Below are 23,266 nucleotides of genomic sequence, written 5' to 3'. Positions count from 1 at the left end.
TCAGCAGTCCCTGACTGCAGAGGGCTCCACCGTTTCCTAACAGCGCCAAGCCTTTAACACATGAGCCTTTGAGGGGAAACTTCAGATCCAAGCTGTCCTCTGATGGGAGGGACAGTGAGCCAAGTGAGGGCACGGATAGCTGCTTAATGACAGTTTTGTTGTGTGTTTAAAGGAGAAGACACAGGAACAGGACAGAGCATCACTGTGTGGCAGGAGTGGTGGCCTCCTGGGCCTGGCTCCTTCCTTTGTCAACGCTTAGTGTGTGTGTGTGGGGGGGGGGGGTCCTGTCACACAGCTCTTATTTAAAAGACTCCAAAAGTCCCCAGGACTCTGGTCCATGGTTTTACACTGTTCAGCCTCCGAAGCTGCCAAGAAGACAGAATAGGGGTGGGAAGGGAGCAGGTGGGGCTCTGGGCCCCCGGCCTCAACATCAAGCGCAATGCTCTTTACATTCTTCATATACTGGGCGTCCATGAAACACTTCATCTGAGGAAGACACTACCAGTCGCCCTTGCTGTTGGGTTCAGCCCTCAGCCTGAGGCCTGTGTGTTTACCAGTAGGTGGTGAGTGCTTTTCTTCTCTCTATATCAGGACAGCCTGGGCCTCTCTTCATAGGCTGTTTTGCTTTTTGCCTTTACATTCTAGTACCTGCAGCTGGTCACATTTCCTGTTTATTTGGGCCACTACTGAGCTCAAGGCCATCTCTGGTGGAATGCATCTCTATATTTTTCTTGACTACAGCTTTGTTGATTTAAAACTCAAGACTTTTCCAATTTGGAACTTTCTCATTATTCCCATGTATCCGGTTCCTTTTTTTTTTTTTTTTTAAACATATCTTTTGACTCACCTTTGGGGCTGGTTCAGATACCTCTGTCTTGGGACTTTCATGGTGATGGAAAAGCTAGGCTCTGGTTACCTTAGTTGATAATTGAATGTGAACTTATCAGTTGGGCAGGTGTAGAGAAGGCGGGGAACCATGAAGCCACAGGCTGGGGGATTTTCTGCTCTGTGAGAGGCCAGACTGTGCTTGCCTGAGGGACATGTGACGATGTGACAATGACTTGTTATTTTTATACTGAGTATGTTTTATAAATCACCTTGGATTGGGTTGTAGAATGAGGTAGTGGGGGAAAGAGAAAAGAGGGTGACATTTGGGGTAAAGACCAATGGGGAGGGGGGGAATCAATTGGCTGAATAATAGAGCCACAGGCAGAGCTGAGGAAAAGAGAGGCAGGGGAAGTCTGAAGAGAGAGTCAGAGCTCTCCGTGTAAACAGAGATGGGGGACATGGTTGATCAATTTCTTGAGCGGGAAAGAATGGTGTGTGCTGAGCAGAAGGACTCGCCTCACGAGAAGGCCTTGCCTCAGGAGAAGGCCTTGAGCTTGTCTGGGAAGTTGCCAGACAGCTCAGGGCCATGGGTTGGGTGCAGTCGCGGCAGGAGAGGGTGCATCAGATATGTTTGGGCCAATGTCCAAAGGCGTGCAAAAGTGAGTAGAAAAACCTCTGACAGAAACACCGTGAGATGTCAGGTCAGAACAGGCTGCACACAGTGAGGCTGCAGCTGAGGGGCTGGGTTGAATATGGTTGTAGTTACTGCTGGTAGATTGCCGTAGAGTCAAATCCCGCCACAAAAACCACACCGAGGTCTCCCTGTGATGTCCTGTGAAGAACCCGGTGAGGTCCCGCCCTTAAGGCTAAACTTGGAGTCTCTCTAAAGAGCACAAAGGTCTCCTTTCTGTCTCAACCTTGAGACATGCTGAAAACGTAGGTTCTGCTGGGGACTGCTTGCAGGAGGGGAGCACTCCAGGTGGGGGTTCGTGGTGCCGCCCTGCTCAGAAACTCACACACTGCGGTTACACTGACTGTCCGCGCAAGCTCATTGCCTCTGTGCTGCCTCTGGACTCTGTCACACGCCTCCTCCAGCAATCTGCACTCGGCGGCGGTGGGTACGCGTCCCCCTCACCTTGTCGTTTGGTTATGTCTCCCACTCTTGTCTTTCAGAGGGCCAGTGCCAAGGCGACAAGTCAATGTTCTGTAGGATGGAAGTCTTGTCTCGCTATTGCTCCATCCCTAGCTACAACAAGCTCTGCTGCCAATCCTGTAACCCGCCCCGAAACCTCAGCAACCCGGAGGACGGGGGTGTGGAACCCCCACCGGGGAAGCACAATGACATCGACATGTTCATGCCCACCCTCCCCGCGTCCACGGTAGCTACACCAGGGCAGTCCTCACCAGCGCCTCCCCTGGAGGTCCCCCTCAATGTCTCCAGCACCAACGCCACGGAGGACCACCCGGAAACCAACGCTGTGGATGTGCCCTACAAGATCCACGGCGGCGTGGAGGAAGAGGTCCAGTCTCCCAACCTGATCCCTCGACGGCCAAGCCTGTATGTAAAGACGAGGAACCAAAGAATCCAGGAGCTCATTAATGCAGTGCAGAAAAAAGAGAAGCTCGGAAAGTTCTAATAAAATGGAAAGATTCGCATCAACAGCTTTTTCCCCTTGCTTATAGATATTGTCCATGGGATAGGAAAATCCTGTGTTGTGGGAAGTGAAACCAAAATTCCTGCTTCCAAAAAGGCTTGTGAAGCAGGGGAAGTGTAAAAGAATTTATTGGGGGTGGGGTGGGGAGGGGCTTGTGACAATCAGCCTAACGTGTGTTTTCCACTCTAGGAATGTCCTTAACTCTTGTAGCGATCTTAGGTACAGTGTGGACATAAATAGGTTCCCTAGTTTCTGTCCGTGAAGGGAGGTCAAGGGGGATGACTCCCAGAGAGAGAAACTTTGCTCCAACTTCACAAAGCAGTCACTGAGAACCTTCCTCTCCTTGGTGCTGGCCAGTCCCCAGACCAAGGGCTGAAAGCACCGGGGACTGGTAAGTGACATGGTGTTTTATTTAATAGCTCACTTGGCGGGTTGAGTGCAATGAAGTGGAGGTCATGAGCCAAAATGACCTCAAAGGCCAAGCAGATGGTGGGATGAGTGTGGTACCCAGCAGAGGACTGTGACCAACCAGAGAGCAGCAGCCATCGAGAGCTGTCAGGGAGCTCTGGCCGTAGCTGCCAGCGTGACGTGTCTCTTTCCTACCAGCCTGGTCTTGGTGTTTTGTTGCACTGCTGGATATCTGCATTTCCTGTACTCAGTTTTTTTTTTTTTTTTGTTCAAGTTGTGGGAGTGAGGAAGAACCTGGGAGTTTCAGGTCTAGACCCACCAGTCTGCAACCTCTGGTCTCCATTTTAATTATTAACTAATGGTCTGGTGCAGTTTCAACGCCTGGTGCTCGTGTTGCACAGTTTTTATCTCAGCTGAGCATGGGCTGTGCACCGATGTAGTTCTTTCTAGGATAGTCATGAGACTTCTGTAGTGGGGGACGGGAGGATGGTTCCAAACAGGGGTCACTGGGTCAAAGGCAGCAAGGACCGTCTCTCTCCTCCACTTCTCCTGGCCTTGCTTGCTGCCCTGGTGGAAGAGTCTCAGTGTTCTCCTCTGGCCAGCCTGGGCCAAGGCCCCAGAGAGGAAACATGATGGAGGCTTATACTCAGTTGGGATGATCTGGCATGTGGTCCAAGACCCAGGACTCTCCCTCTTCTGGTGTCCCAGTACTGCCACCAGGGTGGTGAGATGCCAGGCTGTGGAGCCTCAGGTCCAGAGGATGGTTTTTGCCTGTTGTCTGGCCTTGCCCCTGCCCACCTCCAACCTTTAGGAGTCCTAGAACCTGACAATATGGTCTACAGTAGGAGGTATAGGGTGGGAGGTGGGAGCCCCACTTTATCTTTTTCTCTTTAGAAGCTTAGATAACTTCTGTTTGGGGTGGGATGGTGTCTGGTGAACCAGATGTGAGTGGGGGAGGGAATAACAGAAAGGGAGTGGGTGGATGATTGGCATTTTGTGAACATGCCACTCCAATACCCCCCACATGGTAAGACCCAAAGACATGGTGGTGTCCAAGCTGGGCCCAGCCTGACCATAATTCTGAGGTTTCTTGTGGGCAGATTTGTGTTCTCATCAGTTGTAGACTTTGGATTATTCCTCCTTACTAACATCCCCCGGCCTCCCCCAGTGTGCAGTTCAGAATGTTGAGACTTGGGCTGATGCCATTGTGACTGCTCCTCCACTGAGTTTTGAGGTGCTCAGTCTGTTTGTGTGAAGCTGCCTGTGTGTGTGGTGGGGGTGGGGCAGGGGCAGTGTCTGTGTGGTCTATGGAAAGAAGTCAGAGCATAGAGACCAAGTAGACCAACATTTCAGATGGTGCTTAACTTTCCTCCCAGAAGGTGGCCAGACCCCCGCCATCCAGTCCTCAGCCCCCACTTCCCACACATACTCCCACACTGCCTCAGCTCCCACAGAACCAAACTGGAAAAACTCCCTTGACTATCTCTCCTCGTATGTGGCTGAGAACAGTTCTGCTCTCCTGCCTTCTTGCAAGCTGGGAGTGAATCTCACGGCTGGCCTTCGTTTGTTGAGTCCAGGTCAGCTGGGTTTACTTGTGGGCTAAGAAACTGAGTACTTCCTGTTTGAGTCTGGAGTAGAATGGAGAAGAACATTCTAGACTAGACTAGACTAGATTAGACAGGATATGGCTGCATTTACCCATTCTAAGGGCCGTGGGATAGTAACACGCCATTTTCAAGTCCCAGCTAATCAGGGCTTCATAGAAGCCCCACATGGGACAGCCCCAGCAAAACAGATGTGAGGGAGATGAGGTCCTATGTGACATCCTTGGTGCCTTGAGCTATGGCCCTTTGGGCCTCTCTGGAGCTAGTGGAGCGCATACAACTCTGCCCAAGGAACAGTGTCCACAGGCTCAGAGAAGCCCCATGTGCCTGATCATGGGACCACTTGGAGAACGGACTTCGAAACAACCCTAAGCTTTCCAAGCAGCTCTCACTTCTGAGGCCCCAGGGGCAGGTAGGTGTCCTCTAGAAGTTTCCAGCACCATGTTGTCACCCAGACTGTCCTGTATCACCCAGAAAAAGCTCTTGATGCACCCGGGAGTCATTTCTCATTCTTAGGGAGAATCAGGCCACATTTGAAGAAACTCCTTAGGAAACCTCACGGAATCTAATACATAAGCCTCACATTTGTCTCTTAAGAGTTTTCGTTTTGGATCTATTTTAAGTATATAAATGGTGCTCAATACCAATGTCTGTCCGAGGTAACATTCTGACTCTATTTACTCCTGTGTGACAGGTGGCTACTGAATGGAGCCAAACATGGTGCTCTGCTTAAATCACAAAGTTTATATGACAACAGCCACCGATGCGTTTTTTTTTTTGTTCTGTATAGCAAAAATTGACTCCTTACTATCATAACTTATTAAAGTGTCTGTGGTTTTGCAAATCATGACCGTGTCGGTTTGTTACCTTGACTGCACTCATTCCCAGCATAAACTTGGGCAGGAGGGATGTTACATTGGTAAGCTGATCTTGGGAATGAGCCCTAGGCTCCTGGGGCAGGGGGATGTCTAGGAGCACTGGCTGTGGCTGGTCAAGTCAGCACCCCTCAGCAGAGAAGAAGCACCTTCTTGAACTTATGGAATATGACTTAGCCAGGAGTTCCCAACCCAACCCCCATCGTGACCCTCTCTCCTGTGACTAGACTTTCCAGGAGAAAATAATAGCCACTGAGATAAATGTGAATTCTGGAGAAACAAGAGACACTTTATAGTATACAATGAGAGACATACTTAAAAATTTTTTTGAAAGTTTTCTGGAATTCAGATTTAATTGGAATTCTTGCATGTGTATTTTCTAAATTTAGCCGGCCAACCTGTAAGCAGTACTGCACGTGGAAAACATCATTCTCTCTCACCCACTTGTGTGTTGGCCAGTGCTGGGGAGTTGGGTAGGGTGGGTGGTTGAAAGACAGACTCCTCTCTCTACTTTTGTAAGAACTCTAGGTGGGGTGGGGGCTATGAAATGAATATGTAGCTGTCAGCAGTTGGGTGCCACACACTAGGAGTGCCTCGCATTTCAAAAGCTTGGATTTGTTATTCCAATAATTTCTAGCTTCACAGTATCTTCTTGTATTATTAATTTGATAAATCTTAATAATTCCAGATTGTAGATTTTAGTTTTTATTTCTGCCACTGGTTTTTGTTTTGTTTAGACAGGGTTTCTCTTGTGTAGCTTTTGGCTGTCCTGGAACTCACCCTGTAGACCAGGCTGGCTTCAAACTTACGAAGATCCAGCCTGCTAAGTGCTGGGATTAAAGGTGTGCACCACCACTACTGCCAAGGTTCTGCTACAGTTTTCTCCATTTCTCTGTCTTTTGGGGGAGGCACATATAGAAATGTCTAGTTGATACTGTCTTCTTGGTGACATCGTCCAAAGATGAGGTAACCAGTTTTGCTTCTAGAGATGACTTGAGACTTCCCTTTGAAGGTAGAGGGCCGTGTGTCCTTTCTCAGGTAGGAAGTTACATAATGACACATCGATTCCCTTTCTTTTAGATTTACCATACCTAGGCATTTTGTGTTAGCTGTGAACAGTTTGTAGCACTAGCTTTTTAAAGAGGATTTGTTTTATTTCTGTATGTGTGTGAATGCCATATGTGTGAGGTTTCTCAGAGGTCAGGACATTAGATACCCTAGAGGTACAGGTGGTTGTGAGCCACCTGGCATGGATGCTGGGAACCAAACTCTGATCCTCTGGAAGAGCAGCAAGCAAGCCTGCTTAGCCATTGAGCCATCTCTCCAGCCCTTGTTTCTTGACTAGCCCAGAGCTCACTATGTAGAATAAGCTTGTCTCCAACTGGACAGAAATCCGCCTGCTTCTACCTCCCAAATGCTGGGATTATAGGAGTGTGCTCCCACACCCAGATCAATCTAACATTTTCCCATCGATATCTTTATCGACACCAAGGCCCCTTATTCCCTCTTACGAACTCTTTGTATTGACTTCTCCACTCTTTTTCCTCCTTTGTTGTTCTTTTGGCTAGGCACTCCCCCGACTCCCACTGCCTATTTCTCCAGACACAGCTAAGAGAGATTATTTAGTCTCTAAGCATGTGTTTGCCTGATTGTGGTGACTGGGTTAATTGAACTGAGACGATGAGAAGACCCATCCTACAGGTAGCAGCATCATTTCCTGGGCTGGGATCCAGAACTGTAAGAAAAAAGAGAAAACAAAAGCAGAGCATTGACAATCATTGCTGCTTCCTGATTGTGGATGTGAGTGACCAGCTGCTTCAAGCTCCTGCCACCCTGACTTCCCAGCTGTGCTGGACTGTACCCTTGAACTGTCAGCCAGAATAAACCCTTTCTCCATTAAGTTGTTACAGGAAGAGGAAACTAAGACACGGAGAAAACAGAAGAAGACTCTCCTTGTACTACTGGCAGGGAGGAGAAAAGTTAGCATTTTGAAATATGCACTGGCTTGCTCTCTGAAACAAAGGCTTGTCTCCAGATCAAGGTGCTGTTGGAAACTGTTAAGCCAGGAAATGCTCACTAGACCGTTCCAGCTCCTTCCAGTCCCCTCTCTGCAGTCTATGGCCATGCTATCCTGAATGTGTCCAAGCCTGGAAGCCAAGCAGGGCCAGGCCTGGTTCGTGCTTAGATGGGAGAGGAGGGTAAGAAATGTTTCTGAAGTCAGAGCCCAGGACTTAGCAACTAGAAGTCTGAGATTTTACAGGAAGATTATCAGAGTCCAAAGACAGTGGGGATGTAAAACCCAAAACAAGAGAAAGGGGAGATAGAGAATAAATGGACACATCTTCTTAAACTGACAATGAAATATTTACCACGACAGGCCACATTCTGAACCTCAAAATACATCCCCAAACAATACATAGGAAAAATACAAATTCTTAGGCCTAAAACTGAACTAAATTAGAAATCAGCTGGGAATGTCTTTGGATACTGAGGTTGAAAAACGTACTTCTAAAATATGCATGGGTCAAAGAAGTCTCAGGAGAAATTAAGGTGGGCTTGGTTTTTGTTATTTTTCTTTTGTTTTCCCGAGAGGAGGTGGGGTTGGGGGCACATGTGTATGTGTAAGCCACACTTGTATTTGGAGGCCAGAGGTCAGCCTCAGCTGTCAGTCCTCACCTTCCAATTTGTTTGCTGCTGCAGACCAGCTTAGCTAGCTTGGAAACATCTGGGATTCTCCACTGAGGACCAAAGACCAGTGGCTCTCCAGAATCCTCCAGGCCTCCAGCGTGAGACTATTGCTGAACTACTCCAATTCTGCCACATAAGCCCATCTAATGAATTCTGTTGGTTCTGTACCTCTGGAGAACCCTATGCAAATAGAGTTCACAGCTAGGGTGAGATCTATGTGTGCATGGACCATGGAGACCTACAAATCTGTAGACCACTTCCTTTTTTTTATTTTTTCCTGAAGCACCCTATCCCAAGAGTCTCTGGTCTCCCTGATCTTCTGATTATAAACCCAAGGTTTTAGGGTTTCTTTTCTCTGCCTCATGCCCCGGGAATACATCCTCCTCCAAGCACAAGAGAAATAGTAAAAACAAAGCGATGAAGACCTTGCTGACCACTGTTGGCTCATGGTTCTTTTGGCCAGAGAAGGGTCAGTGCTCAAAGACGTGATTGGCCTGTTCGGCTACCACCACGCTCCACAGAAATGCCCAATGTGCCAGATGTTTTGTTTCAAATGTTTCCTTCTTTAATCTGTTGTCATTATTTTTCAGGGTATCCAAACAGCTGGCCTGGGTATTAGTTGCATTTGGTGGGAGAGAAGCTAGGGTGCACTTATTCCATTTAAAGGGGAGCCAAATCCACCATTTCTACTGATTACATACATAGCCATGGAGGATGGGCTCCCAAACCAATTTCCCTGAGAGTAAAAGGGAAGATTCTCAACAGAAACCAAGAATTCGTCACTTTATACCATCATTTTTTTGCCTCAATTTTTATTAAATTTAAACATACATACAGACAAGCTTAAAGGCTGACCAAAGAGAATCTCTGTCCACCACAAAGATTCAACAATCACTGATCAATTCTACAGTTTCCATTTAAAATATCCTGCAGACATGACTTGTCAACGTAAAACTTTTGCATGCATATTAGAGGGAAACTATAAACTCAATACCTTACTATTCTAAGAAAAGAAAGCATACCACATTATCTAATACCTTTTCTTATCTTTGTATATCCCTAAATATCCCCCAGATGTCTTTAGGGGTTTGTTTTTGTTGTTTATTTATTTTTCTAAATTTCTCAATAAAGGATCACACTTCGTGTGGGGCTGTCTCAGCTGTCTTCTAAAAGCCCACCTCTTGTTCTAACATTTTGGCTGTTTGAAAAGTACAGCTTACTGATCACTTCCAATGTCTCCAACTCTAGATTTGTCTGTTACTGTATAATCTAATTTGTTATTCTCAATTCTCTGTAAGCAGGAAGATAAGTCAAGACAAGAGATTCCCATACACTGTGTTTGGTAGTGTATCATAAATAATAAAATGTGCTTCTCTGGCCGCAGCAGAAGCCACAATGGCTGCTGCTCATCAGGAAACTCTGCCTGCCAGATCTCAACATGAAAGCAGGTGCTTCTTTTGCAATTCATGGCTCTACTCTTTTCAGATTATGTACTGTTCCTTTTCTTTTCATGTAGTAGGCTTTACCATCAACTTTTTGCCAGATTTAATGAAAATGACAGTTATTAAATGGTTTTTCTGTTGCTTTGTATATATTTAAAAGATGGCTTTCTTTAAATAATATTATAAAAAGCTTTTCTCCCATAACTTTTGAAAATATTATACCCAATCCTGTCATGAGTATTTTTGATGTTTAAAGTGTCTTAGGTTTAGCCAAAGGATGCAGCTTCGAGTCAGTCCCTTTCTCTACCTTTATTTTATCAACAATCCTAAAATGATGTCTTATAAGAATATACTCTAGGTGCACTTAAATTACTCCCTGCTCCAAACATGCTGTCAGTCATTTCTTCAAAGAGTCCTGAATCCTTCTGAAGGCAAATGGCAATTGCAAACCAAAAAGTGGGCACTGAGCATGGTCATGGCCACTAGGTACAATAAGAAGTTCCGAGGTTCATTTGAATCCTTATTTTTCTAGCAACTACACTTATATACATAAAACTACTCTGATGAGCCAAAAGAAGTCAGTTTAAAAATATAGTATGCTGAATATCTGCTTGATTCTAATTCTTTTCTCAGACAGAAGGGTCTAATTAATGATCTTAGAGTAATTTCTAAAAATGACAAACCAATGGATTAATCAAAGAATAAAAGAAACTAGGAGTAGGGGAGATTTAAAATATTAGGGTGATAAATAGATCATTTAATATGAAATATTCTCTGTAACTTTATACTAAATCCTAAGGGCTGGAGATACAGCTCAGTGGCAGAGCACCTCCTGAGCACTAACAAGGCCCTGGATTCAGTCGTCAGCACTTCAAACAAAACAAAACAAACAAACAAACAAAAAAGCACTAAAAGTTGTATAATAAAAAGGGAGCCTTACCCAAGAAGTGGTGGCACATGCATTTAATTCCAGCACTCAGGAGGCAAAGGCAGGTGGATCTCAGTGAGTTTGAGGCCAACCTGGTCTACAAAGTGAGTCCATAACAACCAGGGCTACACAGAGAAACCCTGTCTTGAAAAAAACAAACCAAACAAAACATAGAAACAAATAAACAAACAAAAGGCAGCCATATATGGAACATAGCGGTTTCTCCACCTGGACCTTCGATGGCTTTGAGAGTTTAAACTTAAGGTAACTGATTACATATTAGCAATTATATTTGAACAGGTTACAAAACAGTGTTCTTGAGCCTTGAGGACAGAAATGAACCTGTAACTATCATAGATTAGTAGAGCTGAAGACCTTGTTTCTTGAAAGGTTATAAATTAAAATCCCTCGGGTCCTAAACTGTTAACAGGTTCATAGCAAGAGCCTCTATCAGCACTGGCCTTCTACAACACTAATGCACTGTGGGGATGACAGCTGTCCACCTACATCTGTTCAGGTCAACTTCTACAGTCCTGTGAGACTATTCAGCTACACAGAACCAGACTCCACTACAAATACAGGAGCGCAAAAGAAACTTTCCCCAGGAGTAAAATTTAATTTGAAAAAGTAAGTTCTAAATTAGTAAACTGAGTCTTTTTAATCATTAAAAACTATGGAGGAAAAAAAAAATCCCTAAACTCTTTGTATATATGTATACACATTGGCACACTTATATACACATGTATATGAGTATGTGCATGCAGCCATTTGCCTATGAAGATGTTTTGGTGAAAGACAGACAACAGATAACACAGTGGTCTCATTAGACTGGTTTGGAAAATTCCTACTTGCCTAATGACATCAGAGCTGTCAAGACTTGTAACTATTGTAATACCTTAGGCACAATGCACTCCTCATTTGTGCAAGCGAACCTGCTGTGCTGGCAGCCAAATGACATCACAGCACACACAATTATGTACAGCCCATGACACATGGTGATGGTGACAAACTACATTGCCAGTTTATTCATTCGCTATACTCTACTTTTATCCTTAGAGCATACACATTCTGCTAATACAATTTACACCAAGCATGAAAATGAGCCTGCAATCCCAGGACACGGGAGGCTGGTGCAGGAAGACTGCAAGTTCAAAGCTAATGTGGACTACATAATGAGTTCAAGGCTATCCTAGGCTACATAGTGAGACTCTATCTAAAATACACAAGCAAACCAATAAAAAACATTACTATACAAAAGTATGGATATATGCATGCATAAAAATTAGTGAATTTGGAGAAGAGTGGGGAGGAGTGTATAGGAGTATTTGGAGACAGAAAGGGAAGAGAGAAATGTTGTGATTAGATTATTACCTCAATCTTTTTAAAAAGAAGTATGGTATGTTGATCACCTCAGGAGATCACCTTGATTGGCTGACCCAGTCCATCTAGGTTTGTGCAAGTGCAATGATGTTCTTATAAACATGAAAGTGCCTAATGAAGCATTTTCTAACCGTATCCCCACTGTTAAGTGACATGACTATATATATATAAGCCATATTATGTGTACATATGAATAGATATGCATACACACACATATGTACGTTGTATATACACACACATATGTTGCAATTCACAAAGAGCTTTAGTGTTGATACACAACAAGTTTAAAGTATTCCTTTCCTCTGAGTGGCTCTTTATGAAAGCTCACCACTTTAGGGACTGAGGTCCCACAGTCCTTCAAATTATATCTATGTCATAGACTATCTTGAAAAGAAAATTCAAACACGGAAGCTCTTAGAGAGAACCATGTCATGAAACAATGCTTATACGCAACAGTTACTTATGTGTTTTGTTTTTTAAATGAGGCCTTTCATATTTTTTCTATGACTTTTTTTTTAAAAAACGGTGGGTTTTTTAAAAGTTTTTGTAATAGTTCTTAAATGGTTGTCATCAGCACTCTGTATTTTCACTGTCCGGCTGTCCATGACTTAGTGGTAACTACTTCCTGTACAAGCTAAAAAGATGAATCTATTTTGATTTGCACTGTAGTTACTCCTCTTCTGGTTGCTGACCTGGATTAGAGGGATGAATTCAAGTTCTCAGGCTCGTCTCCCTTCAGAAACCTATGATACGGAGTAAGGGATGAACCATAGATAAAAGGTGCCCCCAATTCTTTCCATTTGTAGAGCTTTTCCTTCAGGTGGACTTTTCTGTGTCTACAAAGGTTTGACCTATAGCTATAGGCTTTCCCACACTCCATACACTTGTAGAGCTTCTCTCCAGTATGGATTCGCTCATGTTCAGTCAGGAAGGAGTACTGGCTGAAGGCCTTCCCACACTGATTACACTGGTAGGGCTTCTCTCCAGTGTGGATCCTCTGATGCCGATAAAGGTTTGATTTACAGCCAAAGGCTTTCCCACATTCTTCACATGTGTAAAGTTTCTCCCCAGTATGAATCTTCCGATGTTCATTAAAGGATGAGTATTGGTTGAAGGTCTTCCCACACTCAGTGCACTGATATGGTTTCTGTCCAGTATGAATTCTCTGGTGTTCAATTAGGGTGGAGATACGTGTAAAGGTTCTCCCACACTGCAAGCACTGGCAAAGCTCTTCTCCAGTATGGAGTCTCTGATGTTCAGCTAGGGATGGAAACTGGCTGTAGCCTTTCCCACACTCAGCACATTTATAGGGTTTCTCACCTGTATGGATTCTCTGATGTCTGTGGAGCTTTGCTCTGCAGTTAAAGGCCTTGTCACACTCAGCACACTTATAGAGCTTCTCCCCAGTGTGAATCCTCTGGTGCACAGTGAGGGTTGAACACTGGCTGAAGGCCTTTCCACATTCCCGGCAACGGTAAGGTTTCTCTCCAGTATGCACCCTCAGGTGTTTGATGAGTGTGGAACTGCTGCCAAATGCTTTCTCGCACTCACTACATTTGAATGGTTTCTCTCCAGTGTGGGTTCTCTGGTGAGCCAGGACAGAAGACCTATGGCTGAAGCTTTTTCCACACTCACTACATTTATAAGGTTTCTCTCCTGTGTGAAGCCTTCGGTGCTCAAGAAGATGAAGACTTTGGGTAAAACCCTTTCCACATTCACTGCAGATATAAGGCTTTTGTCCTGGGTAAATCTGGAAACTTCTCATTAAATTAAGATCTTTCTCTGAAGTGCGAAACATACCAGGTACCTTTTCTGTGGGTTTCCCCAGCTCAGGGCCTATGGAATTTCCATCTTCACTGTCAGTTACCTTGGGTAAGGCTGCCCCTGGCTCATAAGCTTCCCTTTCTTGCTCCTGTGCTGTTAGGCTCTCAGATTTCACTTCTCTAAAGTTGGTTTTCCAGTTACCACACTCAGTGGATCCATTCTTTATTAGCCCATGAGATGTTTCTTCAATAAAAATGTCTTGTTTGAGAGGCAACCCTTCTATCTCTGGCCAAATCTGGAAATCTGAAAAGAATTGGAAGAATGAATTCTCCCTTTGCTGGAAGAGAAACATGGATGCATCAGGCTAATGAGACTGGAAGCAACACACACACACACACACACACACATAAGAGGTTTGATTCATCCTGAGCTCAAACATGAATCTGGACAAAAAGCAGGGTGATAAGAGGTGAGTAAGAGGTAAGAGGAGTAGGGCAGGAGAATAAACTAGATAAAACAATGCTGAAGATGAAGAGACTACAGTTCTAGAGAAAAAAATTCAGACAGGGAAGGACAGACTGAAGGACAGAGCAGAAGACTTAAGAATATGGAACAATGGGAAGTGGCAAGGTGAAGCTAAGCACCATGGGATCCCTCAGGTTTTCCTCACTTCCTACTCTGCATACATAGGCAGTGAGGAAGTAGGTCCATTTACTTTCATTGTATTTTCTCCCCATTCTTCCTTTGAACCCCGAAGTCAATAATTTTAAGATATTTGTATTGGTTTTCTTAAAATTGTGACTTTACGGGCTGGAGAGATGGCTCAGAGGCTAAGAACACTGGCTGTTCTTCCAAAGGTCCTGAGATCAATTCCCAGCAACCACATGGTGGCTCACAAACATCTATAGTGAGATTTGGTGCCCTCTTCTGATGTGTAGGCACACATGAGTCAGAATGCTGTATAAATAAATTAATTAATTAAAAATGTTTGTGACTTTACATTCAATTATAATTTCATCACAGCCTGTGAAAGGGGAAAACAGTCTGTTTAAAAGATGACATTTGGGTCTTAAAACCTACCAGAGCCCCAAACATGACTGTGTTTGACCTAAGTCCAAGACACTGATCATTATGAAAAACTACAGAACAAGTCAGCCATGTACACCACTTTACACTTAGGAATGAAAGAATAGCATATTTTCTTGCTATCTCTTATCACTTTCCTCTTCTTTGTTAGGCCAAATGAGAAATGCTACATTCATTTCTTCTGTAAGCTGGAACTAAAAGACTCTTAGTAGGAATCTTTTTTCTTAATTAATTTATTTTTTTATTAGTTACAGTTTACTCACTTTATATCCCAGCTGTAGCCCCCTCCCTCATCTCCTACCATGGCCCGCCCCTCCTCCCCTTCCCTCTGACCCTAGTCTATCAAGTCTCATCAGGAGTGGCTGCATTGTCTTCCTCTGTGGCCTTATGAAAATCTCTAAGTTTTGTGAAGTCAATTTGTCCTGAAGGTTTGAGTATGTCCAACCTCAAGTTTAGCTCTGACTCTAGGTGAAAAGATTTAGTTTAAACTCATGTCAAGACATGCTGAGCTAAAATTCAACTTTCTCCCCCCGCCACACACACACACTTGGTTTTTTTTGAGACAGGGTTTCTCTGTCCTAGACTCGCTTTGTAGACCAGGCTAGCCTTGATCTCAGAGATCTGCCTGCCTCTAGCTCTCTAGTGCTGGGATGAAAGGCATGTGTCCCCACGCTGGGTAAATTCAGCTTTCTTTTCTCAATCCGTAACTGAAAATGGATTAACATGACATCATTGCATTTAGATAGCTGCATGTCGACAAGCTCTCCATTTAAACATAACAGACACTAAGCATCTCACGAGGGTTCATTACTTACAAAAATGTCACTGTACCACTGGCCTTTCATGACATACCCTTGTAGACTCCCATGTCTCCATTTCCCAGTGGTTCACTTACCTAGGCAGGTGTCTTCAGAGTCTTCTCTTTCCATGCAGGGATCTTGTCCTTTTTTCAGCTTGCCAATCACCCGAGGTATTGAAGCCTGAAACCCTGCTCATAACAAAGGCAATTCATATACCTACCACTCACTGACCTCAAAAACAGAGAAGGGCAGACCTACAAGGTGGGACACACCAGGGGGCACTGGAGATTTAAGGAATGGGGCAAGGAGCAAGATCCAATTCAAAATTAATGCATGGCCCTGGAAATCAGCTTCTCTGAGACAGGGTATTCCTGTACAGTTTTCAACAGCCAACTGTCTTATATGAATTTCAAATTCTAAACTGGGATTTAGTCACTGGCATGTGGCAACCGACTGGGAGCAGGGTTCAAGGAAGGGCAAAGGAAGAAGGAGCGCAAAGGTGTCGAGAAAAAGACCTACTTTCAAATCCACAGAAAGCTGACTTTCACCTGCAGCATAGTGTGGTGGAAAACAGTGGATGCTGAACCCAAAGAAGCAGCTCCAAGAGACCCTTCTAGCACAGGGTTCATGAGAGGAGAACCGAGAAAACCCGACCGCAGGGAGGCCAGGCGGGGGTAGGGGTCACGGGCTTCTGGCAGCATCTTAACCCCAGGGAGCTTCTCACCCAGCGAGGCCAGGTTGCTGTAGTTCTCCAGCATCACCTCCTGGTACAGGCTTCTCTGCGCAGGGTCCAGGTGCAACCACTCCTCCTGGCTGAAGAACACGGCCACATCCCGGAAGGTCACAGGCTCCTAGAACAGCAAACCCACTCCTCTCAACCTAGAGCATCATCTTCATCATCTGGATACCAAGAAATTCTGAACCTACCTCAGAATCCAAAGTAGTTTGAATCATCTAGCTATGTAGTTTTGCAGAAATAGTTATTAACTATTTAACCAAAACAAGTATTTATTGAGAACCCACTGGAATTACAGATATATGACACCAGCTGTGGGCACTGAGGATTAGAGGGGGTGGAGTCCCTGGCAGTAGGACATTAAAATCCAAAATCCAAATTTTGAAGTGTTTCTAAGCAAACACAGCCTTCCCTCACTCATAATCTAGGTAAAAGAAAGAAACAAAATACAAATCAGAACCCATTTAGAGCAGTGCAGGAAAGCTGAGGAGAATGCCAACCAAACAGGCAGAAAGCCCTGGGCATAAAATAATAATAATCTTAAAAGTATTAAACAAGTATGTTAGAGATGGTGGTAGGAGCTTTGCCTATATTATCTCCTTTAAATCTTATGAAAACCAGCCGGGCATGGCAGTGCACACCTGCGATCCTAGCACTCAGGGAGGCAGAGGCAGGCAGGTTGCTGTGAGTTTGAGGCCAGCCTGGTCTACAAAGCGAGTTCAGGACAACTAGAGCTACACAGAGAAACCCAAATAAATAAATAAATAAATAAATAAATAATCTTAAGAAAACCTTTTAGGAGGAGGCTGTAGTTAAAGCACTTTACTAGTGGAAAGCCAGGTCTAGAAAGGTTGAATAACCTAGGTCAGCACATTGACTCAGCAGGTAAAGGCACTTGCCGCAAGCCTTGCCAACCCGAGTTTGATCCTGAGCACCCACATGGTAGAAGACCCCCACACTTGTGTTGTGGTACATACACTCACTCAATAAATAAACAGGTTAAGTAACCTTCCCAAGAGAACAATGGGAAAAAGTGATAAAACTAAGGTCTGAGTTCATGTAAACAGACCTCTAAGCAACTATCAGAAGGGTTTCTATTCAATATAAAAATCCAAAGAATCACAGTATCTGCAAAACTATATAGGTGCCAGAGAATTATTAAGAAATTAATTTCAGGGGGCTGGAGAGATGGCTCAGAGGTTAAGAGCACTGGCTGTTCTTCCAAAGGTCCTGAGTTCAATTCCCAGCAACTACATGGTGGCTTACAATCATCTATAAGATCTAGTGCCCTCTTCTGGCATGCAGGTGCACATGCAGGCAGAACACTGAATGCATAATAAATAAATCTTTAATTAAAAAAAAAAAAAAAAAAGAAGGGGTTGGGGATTTCACTTAGTGGTAGACTGCTTGCCAGGTGCAGCCTTGTCAGGCCACAAAGGAGGACAATGCAGCCAGCCCTGATGAGACCGGATAGGCTAGGGTCAGATGAAAGGGGAGGAGGACCTCCCCTATCAGTGGACTAAGGGAGGGGCATAGGGGGAGAAGGGAGAGGGAAAGTGGGATTGGGAGGAGACACCGGAGGGGGCAACAGCCAGGATACAAATTGAATAAATTGTAATAAATGATAATAATGTTAAAATGTTTAAAAAAATTCATTTCAGCCTGGTGATGGTAGAGCCTGCCTTTAATCCCAGCACCCAGGAGGAAGATGCAGGTGGATCTCAAGTGAATTCGAGGACAGCCTGGTCTATACAGTGGGTTCCAAGACAGCTAGGACTACACAGAAAAACCCTGTCTCAAAAAACAAACAAACTAAACTAAAACTAAAACAAAACAAAACAAAACAAAAAAACCAAAAAAAAAACAACCGGCTGGCAAGATGGCTCAGTGGTTAAGAGCACTGAATGCTCTTCCAGAGGAAAAATTAAAAAACAAATCAAAAAATGAAAAACAACAACAAACGTAATTTCTTCCAAAAGAAACTTAACCCTCAAATATGAGAAAGCACAAGCCATGATGAGATTCTTGCATGGCACAGATGACAGTCATAAGCTCTAGAACGATGCTATTGGTGAGTATTTCACTGGAAATCCATCAGCATGGGAAAGGCATGGCACTTTAACCCTGCACTATGATCAGTGGGACTGACTTCAGCACTAGGTAAGGACATTCCCTCTGGGTGCTGACTGCAAAATTACCTCCATGAAGGCTCGCTGATTACAGGACTTGTGGATGTGACAGGCATGACAACAGACCTTAAGGACCAAGACAGAGGCAAACTACCTATATTATGTAACCATATTCCTTGTGGATGAATATTTATGTCCTTATTTTTCGCATGTATATGTATATGCATGTATTTATTTTATTTTTTTTATTATTACATTTTACATTATTATTACATTTTATTGTTACATTTTATTATTTTATTAACTCTGTATCCCAGCTGTATCCCGCTCCCTCATGCATGTATTTCTATTTGCACCTGTGTGCGGAGGCCAGGGACAGATTTTGCTCTATTGCTTTCTACCCTAGTTTTTGAGAAAGACTCTCTCACTACGCCCAGAGCTCACTGACTCAGCAAGGTCAGCTGGTCAGTGAGACAAAGGGTCCTCTGTTTCTGCCTTCCCAGCATCCTAGCATGTCCAATGTTTTATGGGGGTGCTGAGGACCTGAACTCAGGTCCTCATGCCTGTGTGGCAAGCACTTCAGCCACTGAGCCATCTCCTTAGACTCTGCAGATGACTAGTTCGATGGTTGCTCTCTTTTTTATTGTCACAAACAGTATATAATGATCATTGTCCTAGCAATCTCTGGGTAGGGGCATACCTATATTTGTAAGATAGAACAGTAGTTCTCAACCTGTGGGTCACAACCCCTTTGGGGTCACATATGAGATATCCTGCCTATCTGGTATTTACATTACTATTCATAACAGCAAAATTACAGTTATAATGTAGCAATGAAATAATTTTATGGCTGGCATCCCCACAACATGAGGAACTGTATTAAAGGGTCACAGCAATAGGAAGGTTTAGAACCACTGAGCTAGATTGAACTGTTGGCTCAGAGTAACCATGCATTTTTGATTGGCAGATGCAGCCGACTGTCCTTTTTTAAAATGGCAGTATTACCGCACCTCACATACTCTTTGTATAATATGACTTCCCACCAAGCAGAGCTCCCTCACTTAACCCTATGAAGTTGTGCCTTAGTTTCTTCTGGCCCCCATGGGCACCTGGCACACATAGCACACACACATGCAGTCAAAACATTCATACGTATAAAATAAAAATAATATTTTTCAAAAATTTTAAAGTGTTAATCAAGCTGGGCCTGTCAATCCTCTGGCCAGGAGTTTGCCTCTTCCCACCTTCTCCATCCTCAAAATCTGATTCACCTGAAGACATGCTAGGGATGGGGAGGACTACTTATCTCTTAAAGAAATAATGTATTCAGCCTTCCCAGAAACCTTTCGGTAGTGCCTTGTAGGCTTCCATCATGTAGCACTATGAAGTGTGTCCAATTTTCAGAGTACTCAGAAAACTGTAACTTTTTCCTTTTTATCCTTTCTTTCTTTCCTTTCCTTTTTCATTTTTCCCAAAATTCCAAGCATGCTTTCCTTGGCACTCTGAGGTTCCTCACCCATTCTCTGAAGCTATGTCCTCCACCACACAACTGTTTGCCTACCGTGCAGCTTGGGGCCCTCTTTCTTTGACCCTAATTCAAAACACACGGCTTCCTTCCCTGTTTCATCTCATGCCTCCTGGCAGCTGGCAAGATTTACTCCTTGTCTGCCCTGTTATTTTTCTCAAACTATAATAACATTTTCTTCAAGCTTCCTTCTGGATTCCTTTCCAAATTCTTTTACTAATGGAACTAAGAACCCAAAAGAGGGGACCAGACTTCTCTTGCAACAGAAAACCACAAAAGGCATTTTAAATTGTATCAAGCAACCCTCATACTGCTCCCTTTGGCTAGCAAAATGGGTAGACATTCCATCTGAAGGATTCTCCATTCTTAGAAGAAAAGCATTCTGGGAGATTTTATGGGACACCATCTGTTCTGGACCTGGCACACTTCTTTGTCAGTAGGTCTACTCCTGATAGGTATGAGGTGGGAGGCTTTTGTGCCTTTTCCCTGAAGGTCAGCTTCAAACTGGGACTTTGCACACCTCTGTTAAACGCTAATTTTGCAAGTGAGAAAAGTGACAGAGGCAAAGAATGGAAACACATCCATGTCTCTTGAGTCAGAAAGCAATTTATGCAAAGACAAGCGTCACTTACTGCCCCTTGAGCAGCCAGCAAATCCACAGCCATTTCCCTTCTTAGTTTTCCTGCCAAAGAGAGCTGAGTGCTGACAAAGTATGCCTGGAAAGGGAAAAAAAAAAAGTGTAGTAAGGCTTAGAGTGAGGAAGTTAAAACCACCCATAATGGGGTCTAGAGAGGTGGCTCGGTAGTTAAAAGCGCTTCCTGCTTTTGCAGAGACCTCTGATTATCATCATCCACATAGGGTTATCCACAACTCCTTTTAACTCCAGTTCCAGGGGATCCAACCTCCTCTCAGGCCTCCTCAGGTATCGTGCTCATGGGCACAAACACACAGACATAAAAATAAAAAGTTAATTTAAAAAACACACCCATAATGGTCACAAGATCCCAAGATAAGCCATCCCCCAGTAAACAACGCAAACCAAACGATAAGAATCTGACCTAGGCAACCTGTCAAAACTCTATCCCTTCTGCCTATGAATCACACTTCTAATTTCTTACACCGATTCCTCCACATCCACCTTCAGACCTGTTAGCGTAGCGCCTTGTACAACTGCGGCAATGTCAAAAGGTTGTTCTCTGCAAATGCTGGGCCAGTCTACCTCAAGAACTTGGGTGTAGGCTGTTGGAGAATTCCTGGAACCAGACCTCTATGCAGCAGAGGTGGGGCTGCGCTGTCGACGTGGCTGAGGTGGACAGCCAAGGGGTTCTCAGACTGCCCAGAAGGACAAGACATAGCAAGCTGCACAGATGGGAAGGGGATTCTGCTTCCAGGCCAAGGCTCCAGTCAAACTCAGCGAATGCTCGGGCCACACTGTGCCTCGGTTTCTTCATCTGCTGCACTGTCGGCACAATGAACGGCCAAGGGCCTTGTAACTTGGCATTAGATGCGCCAATTCATTAAGTTAGACAAGACTAACTGGGTATCGGCTGTTGTTTTTAAGATCTGCATCGCTAAGATGCCGCACAAGATGCTCAGGGCCCCGGCCCCGCAGCCTGGGCCCGGCCGCGCTCCGTGGAGGGCCGAGCCTGCCCGAGGGTCCCAGAGCCAGGCCGCGCCAGGCCCGCCGCGAAGCCCACCGCCCGCGACGCCCCGCCCGTCCCCGCCGCCCCCACTCACGAACGCCGGCGCTCGCTCTCGCCGCCCTCAACACGAGCGGTCTCGAGGATGTCGGTCCCAGACGCGCCCTCCTGGCACAGTCAGGGTCACCTCGGCCAGGAGCGCCCCTAAAACGCCGCGAGCAGCCCCGGCCACTAGGAGAAGCCCCAGAGAACTACCATTCCCAGCATGCCTCGAGTCCACCCTGACTACACTTCCCAGAAGGCACCTGGGCCAGGCGACTTACGCAAGCTGACAAGGCTGTAGTGCTGTCTCCAGCGCAGTACTCTAGAGATTGTTGCCTAAGGTTGAGTGAGCGCCCTGCAAACCCTGCAAACTCTGCAAACACAGCCGGACTTTTTCAGTCAGTCCTCGGACTTGTTTGCTAGGCGGGTGAAGTGATATGATCGGAAATTAGTGTCTAGGAGCGGAGACATCCCCTCTTCCCCCAAAAGTACCAGGCTAGCTTGATTGACTACGTATCGGAGGACAGCCAGAGCTGCACAGCGAGACATGTTAAAAAAATAAAATAAAATAAAAATTCTCTAGGAGAATCTGTGTAGACCACACCAGTAATGATAATTTAAATTGTTTTCGCGTGTATAATACACAGAAAACAGTACGCATAGGTATCGTTTCAGTAATTTTGCTTGTTTTGTGACAGGGGCCTTGATTATGCAGCCCAGAATGGCTTCAGAATCAGGTTTAAAAATAAAAGTAATGGAATGACCTGGGCGTGGTGGTGCACGCCTTTTATCCCAGCACTCTGGGAGGCAGAGGCAGGTGGATCTCTGAGTTCCAGGCCAGCCTGGTCTACAAAGCGAGTACAGGACGTCCAAGGCTACACAGAGAAACCCTGTCTCGAGAAAAAATAAAAGTAATTGATTGAAAACACATAATCAGCCTTTTGATATCTTTTAATCCAGCTGGCTGCTGAACCCTAAAATTAATTACCATTTGGTTGGAAGAGACCGTAGTGGACCTTCAGAGATCCCGCGCATACCTATCTTCTAGTTTTGTTTTTAAGACGTGTATAACATTAACTCTCTCGAGTATCTTTCCGATCTGGAAAATCATCTGGAAGACGTTGGGGTAATCTTTTTGTGCACCATATAAATATAAATGTTGTCTCTGTATATTTAAATGCTGATTTCTGTACCAGCAGAGAGCTTCGTACAGACCGTTAGTTTGGTATTCTTAAACATCGCCTGTCTCAATATTTTGTAAATACTCCCAACACCTTCTGATTTAATAAAGAGCTGAACGGCTGGAAAAGGAGGCAGGACTTCCGGCAGAGATAGGAACTCTGGGAAAGAAGCTGGGGCGTGGGAAAGTTTCACCACCCAGATGTAGAGGAAAAAACAATGACAGGATTCAGGAACCAAGGAAAGGTAACAAGCCACGTGGTAGAACGAAGATTACTCTAAAGGGGTTAATTTAAGACAAGACCTAGTTAGGAACGAGCCGAAGCTAGGCCAAACATTAATACTTAGTAAAAGGTCTCCTTTTTGTCATTATTAGGAGCTGTCGGTCGGAGGAAATTCCCATTAATAATTGGCATCCAAACGTTTATAGGAAGAACAACCAAAAGCCAGCACTGAAGGTGCTTAAATTGCCCACATGGCTGAACTGAGGCGCTCTCAGAAGTCATAGGCTGCTGAGTGAAAACTCCAGTTCTAGGCAGGTGTGGCCTCCCTAGGTA

General features: G+C 44.7%; 2 protein-coding genes across 7 annotated transcripts in view; one reads left to right on the top strand and one right to left on the bottom strand.

The window, feature by feature from the left end:
• Window positions 1–5,342, top strand: part of Adamts2 (ADAM metallopeptidase with thrombospondin type 1 motif 2) — a 206,455-nt gene extending 201,113 nt beyond the window's left edge. The window contains exon 22 of the mRNA XM_021654362.2: window positions 2,002–5,342. Coding sequence (XP_021510037.2) covers window positions 2,002–2,465 — 464 coding nt within the window. The 3' untranslated portion in view covers window positions 2,466–5,342. The remainder of the gene's footprint in view (window positions 1–2,001) is intronic.
• A 6,082-nt stretch (window positions 5,343–11,424) lies between these two features.
• Znf354c (zinc finger protein 354C) lies at window positions 11,425–21,757 on the bottom strand. Of its 6 annotated transcripts, XM_060363763.1 has the most exons (7): window positions 21,586–21,757; window positions 20,995–21,307; window positions 20,683–20,778; window positions 20,481–20,564; window positions 16,183–16,309; window positions 15,554–15,646; window positions 11,425–13,875 (listed from the first exon to the last, which is right to left on the bottom strand). In XM_060363763.1, exons 4-7 carry the CDS (start codon window positions 20,511–20,513, stop codon window positions 12,506–12,508), a joined length of 1,623 nt encoding a protein of 540 aa, XP_060219746.1. In that variant the 5' UTR covers window positions 20,514–20,564; window positions 20,683–20,778; window positions 20,995–21,307; window positions 21,586–21,757; the 3' UTR covers window positions 11,425–12,505. The 6 variants fall into 6 exon arrangements, with proteins under 6 accessions (XP_060219746.1, XP_060219747.1, XP_060219748.1 ...); XM_060363764.1 differs by lacking the exon at window positions 20,683–20,778; XM_060363765.1 differs by lacking the exon at window positions 20,683–20,778 and having other exon boundaries at window positions 21,068–21,307.
• Between the last annotated feature and the right edge of the window lie 1,509 nt (window positions 21,758–23,266).

Source organism: Meriones unguiculatus, chromosome 11, assembly GCF_030254825.1.
Source record: "Meriones unguiculatus strain TT.TT164.6M chromosome 11, Bangor_MerUng_6.1, whole genome shotgun sequence".
Taxonomy (NCBI): Eukaryota; Metazoa; Chordata; class Mammalia; order Rodentia; family Muridae; genus Meriones; species Meriones unguiculatus.
Note: the sequence above shows the minus strand (reverse complement) of the source record. Positions and strands in the feature narration are given on the sequence as shown.

What these genes read in the sequence shown, in the direction of transcription:
- Znf354c (XM_060363763.1), bottom strand. Translation starts at nt 20,513, where the DNA reads ATGGCTGTGGATTTGCTGGCTGCTCAAGGGGCA. An exon ending in TGCTGGCTGCTCAAGGGGCA is followed by an intron (nt 16,310 to 20,480) that starts GTAAGTGACGCT and finishes TTGCTGTTCTAG; the next exon opens with GAGCCTGTGACCTTCCGGGA. An exon ending in CTCTGAAGACACCTGCCTAG is followed by an intron (nt 13,876 to 15,553) that starts GTAAGTGAACCA and finishes AATTCTTTTCAG; the next exon opens with ATTTCCAGATTTGGCCAGAG.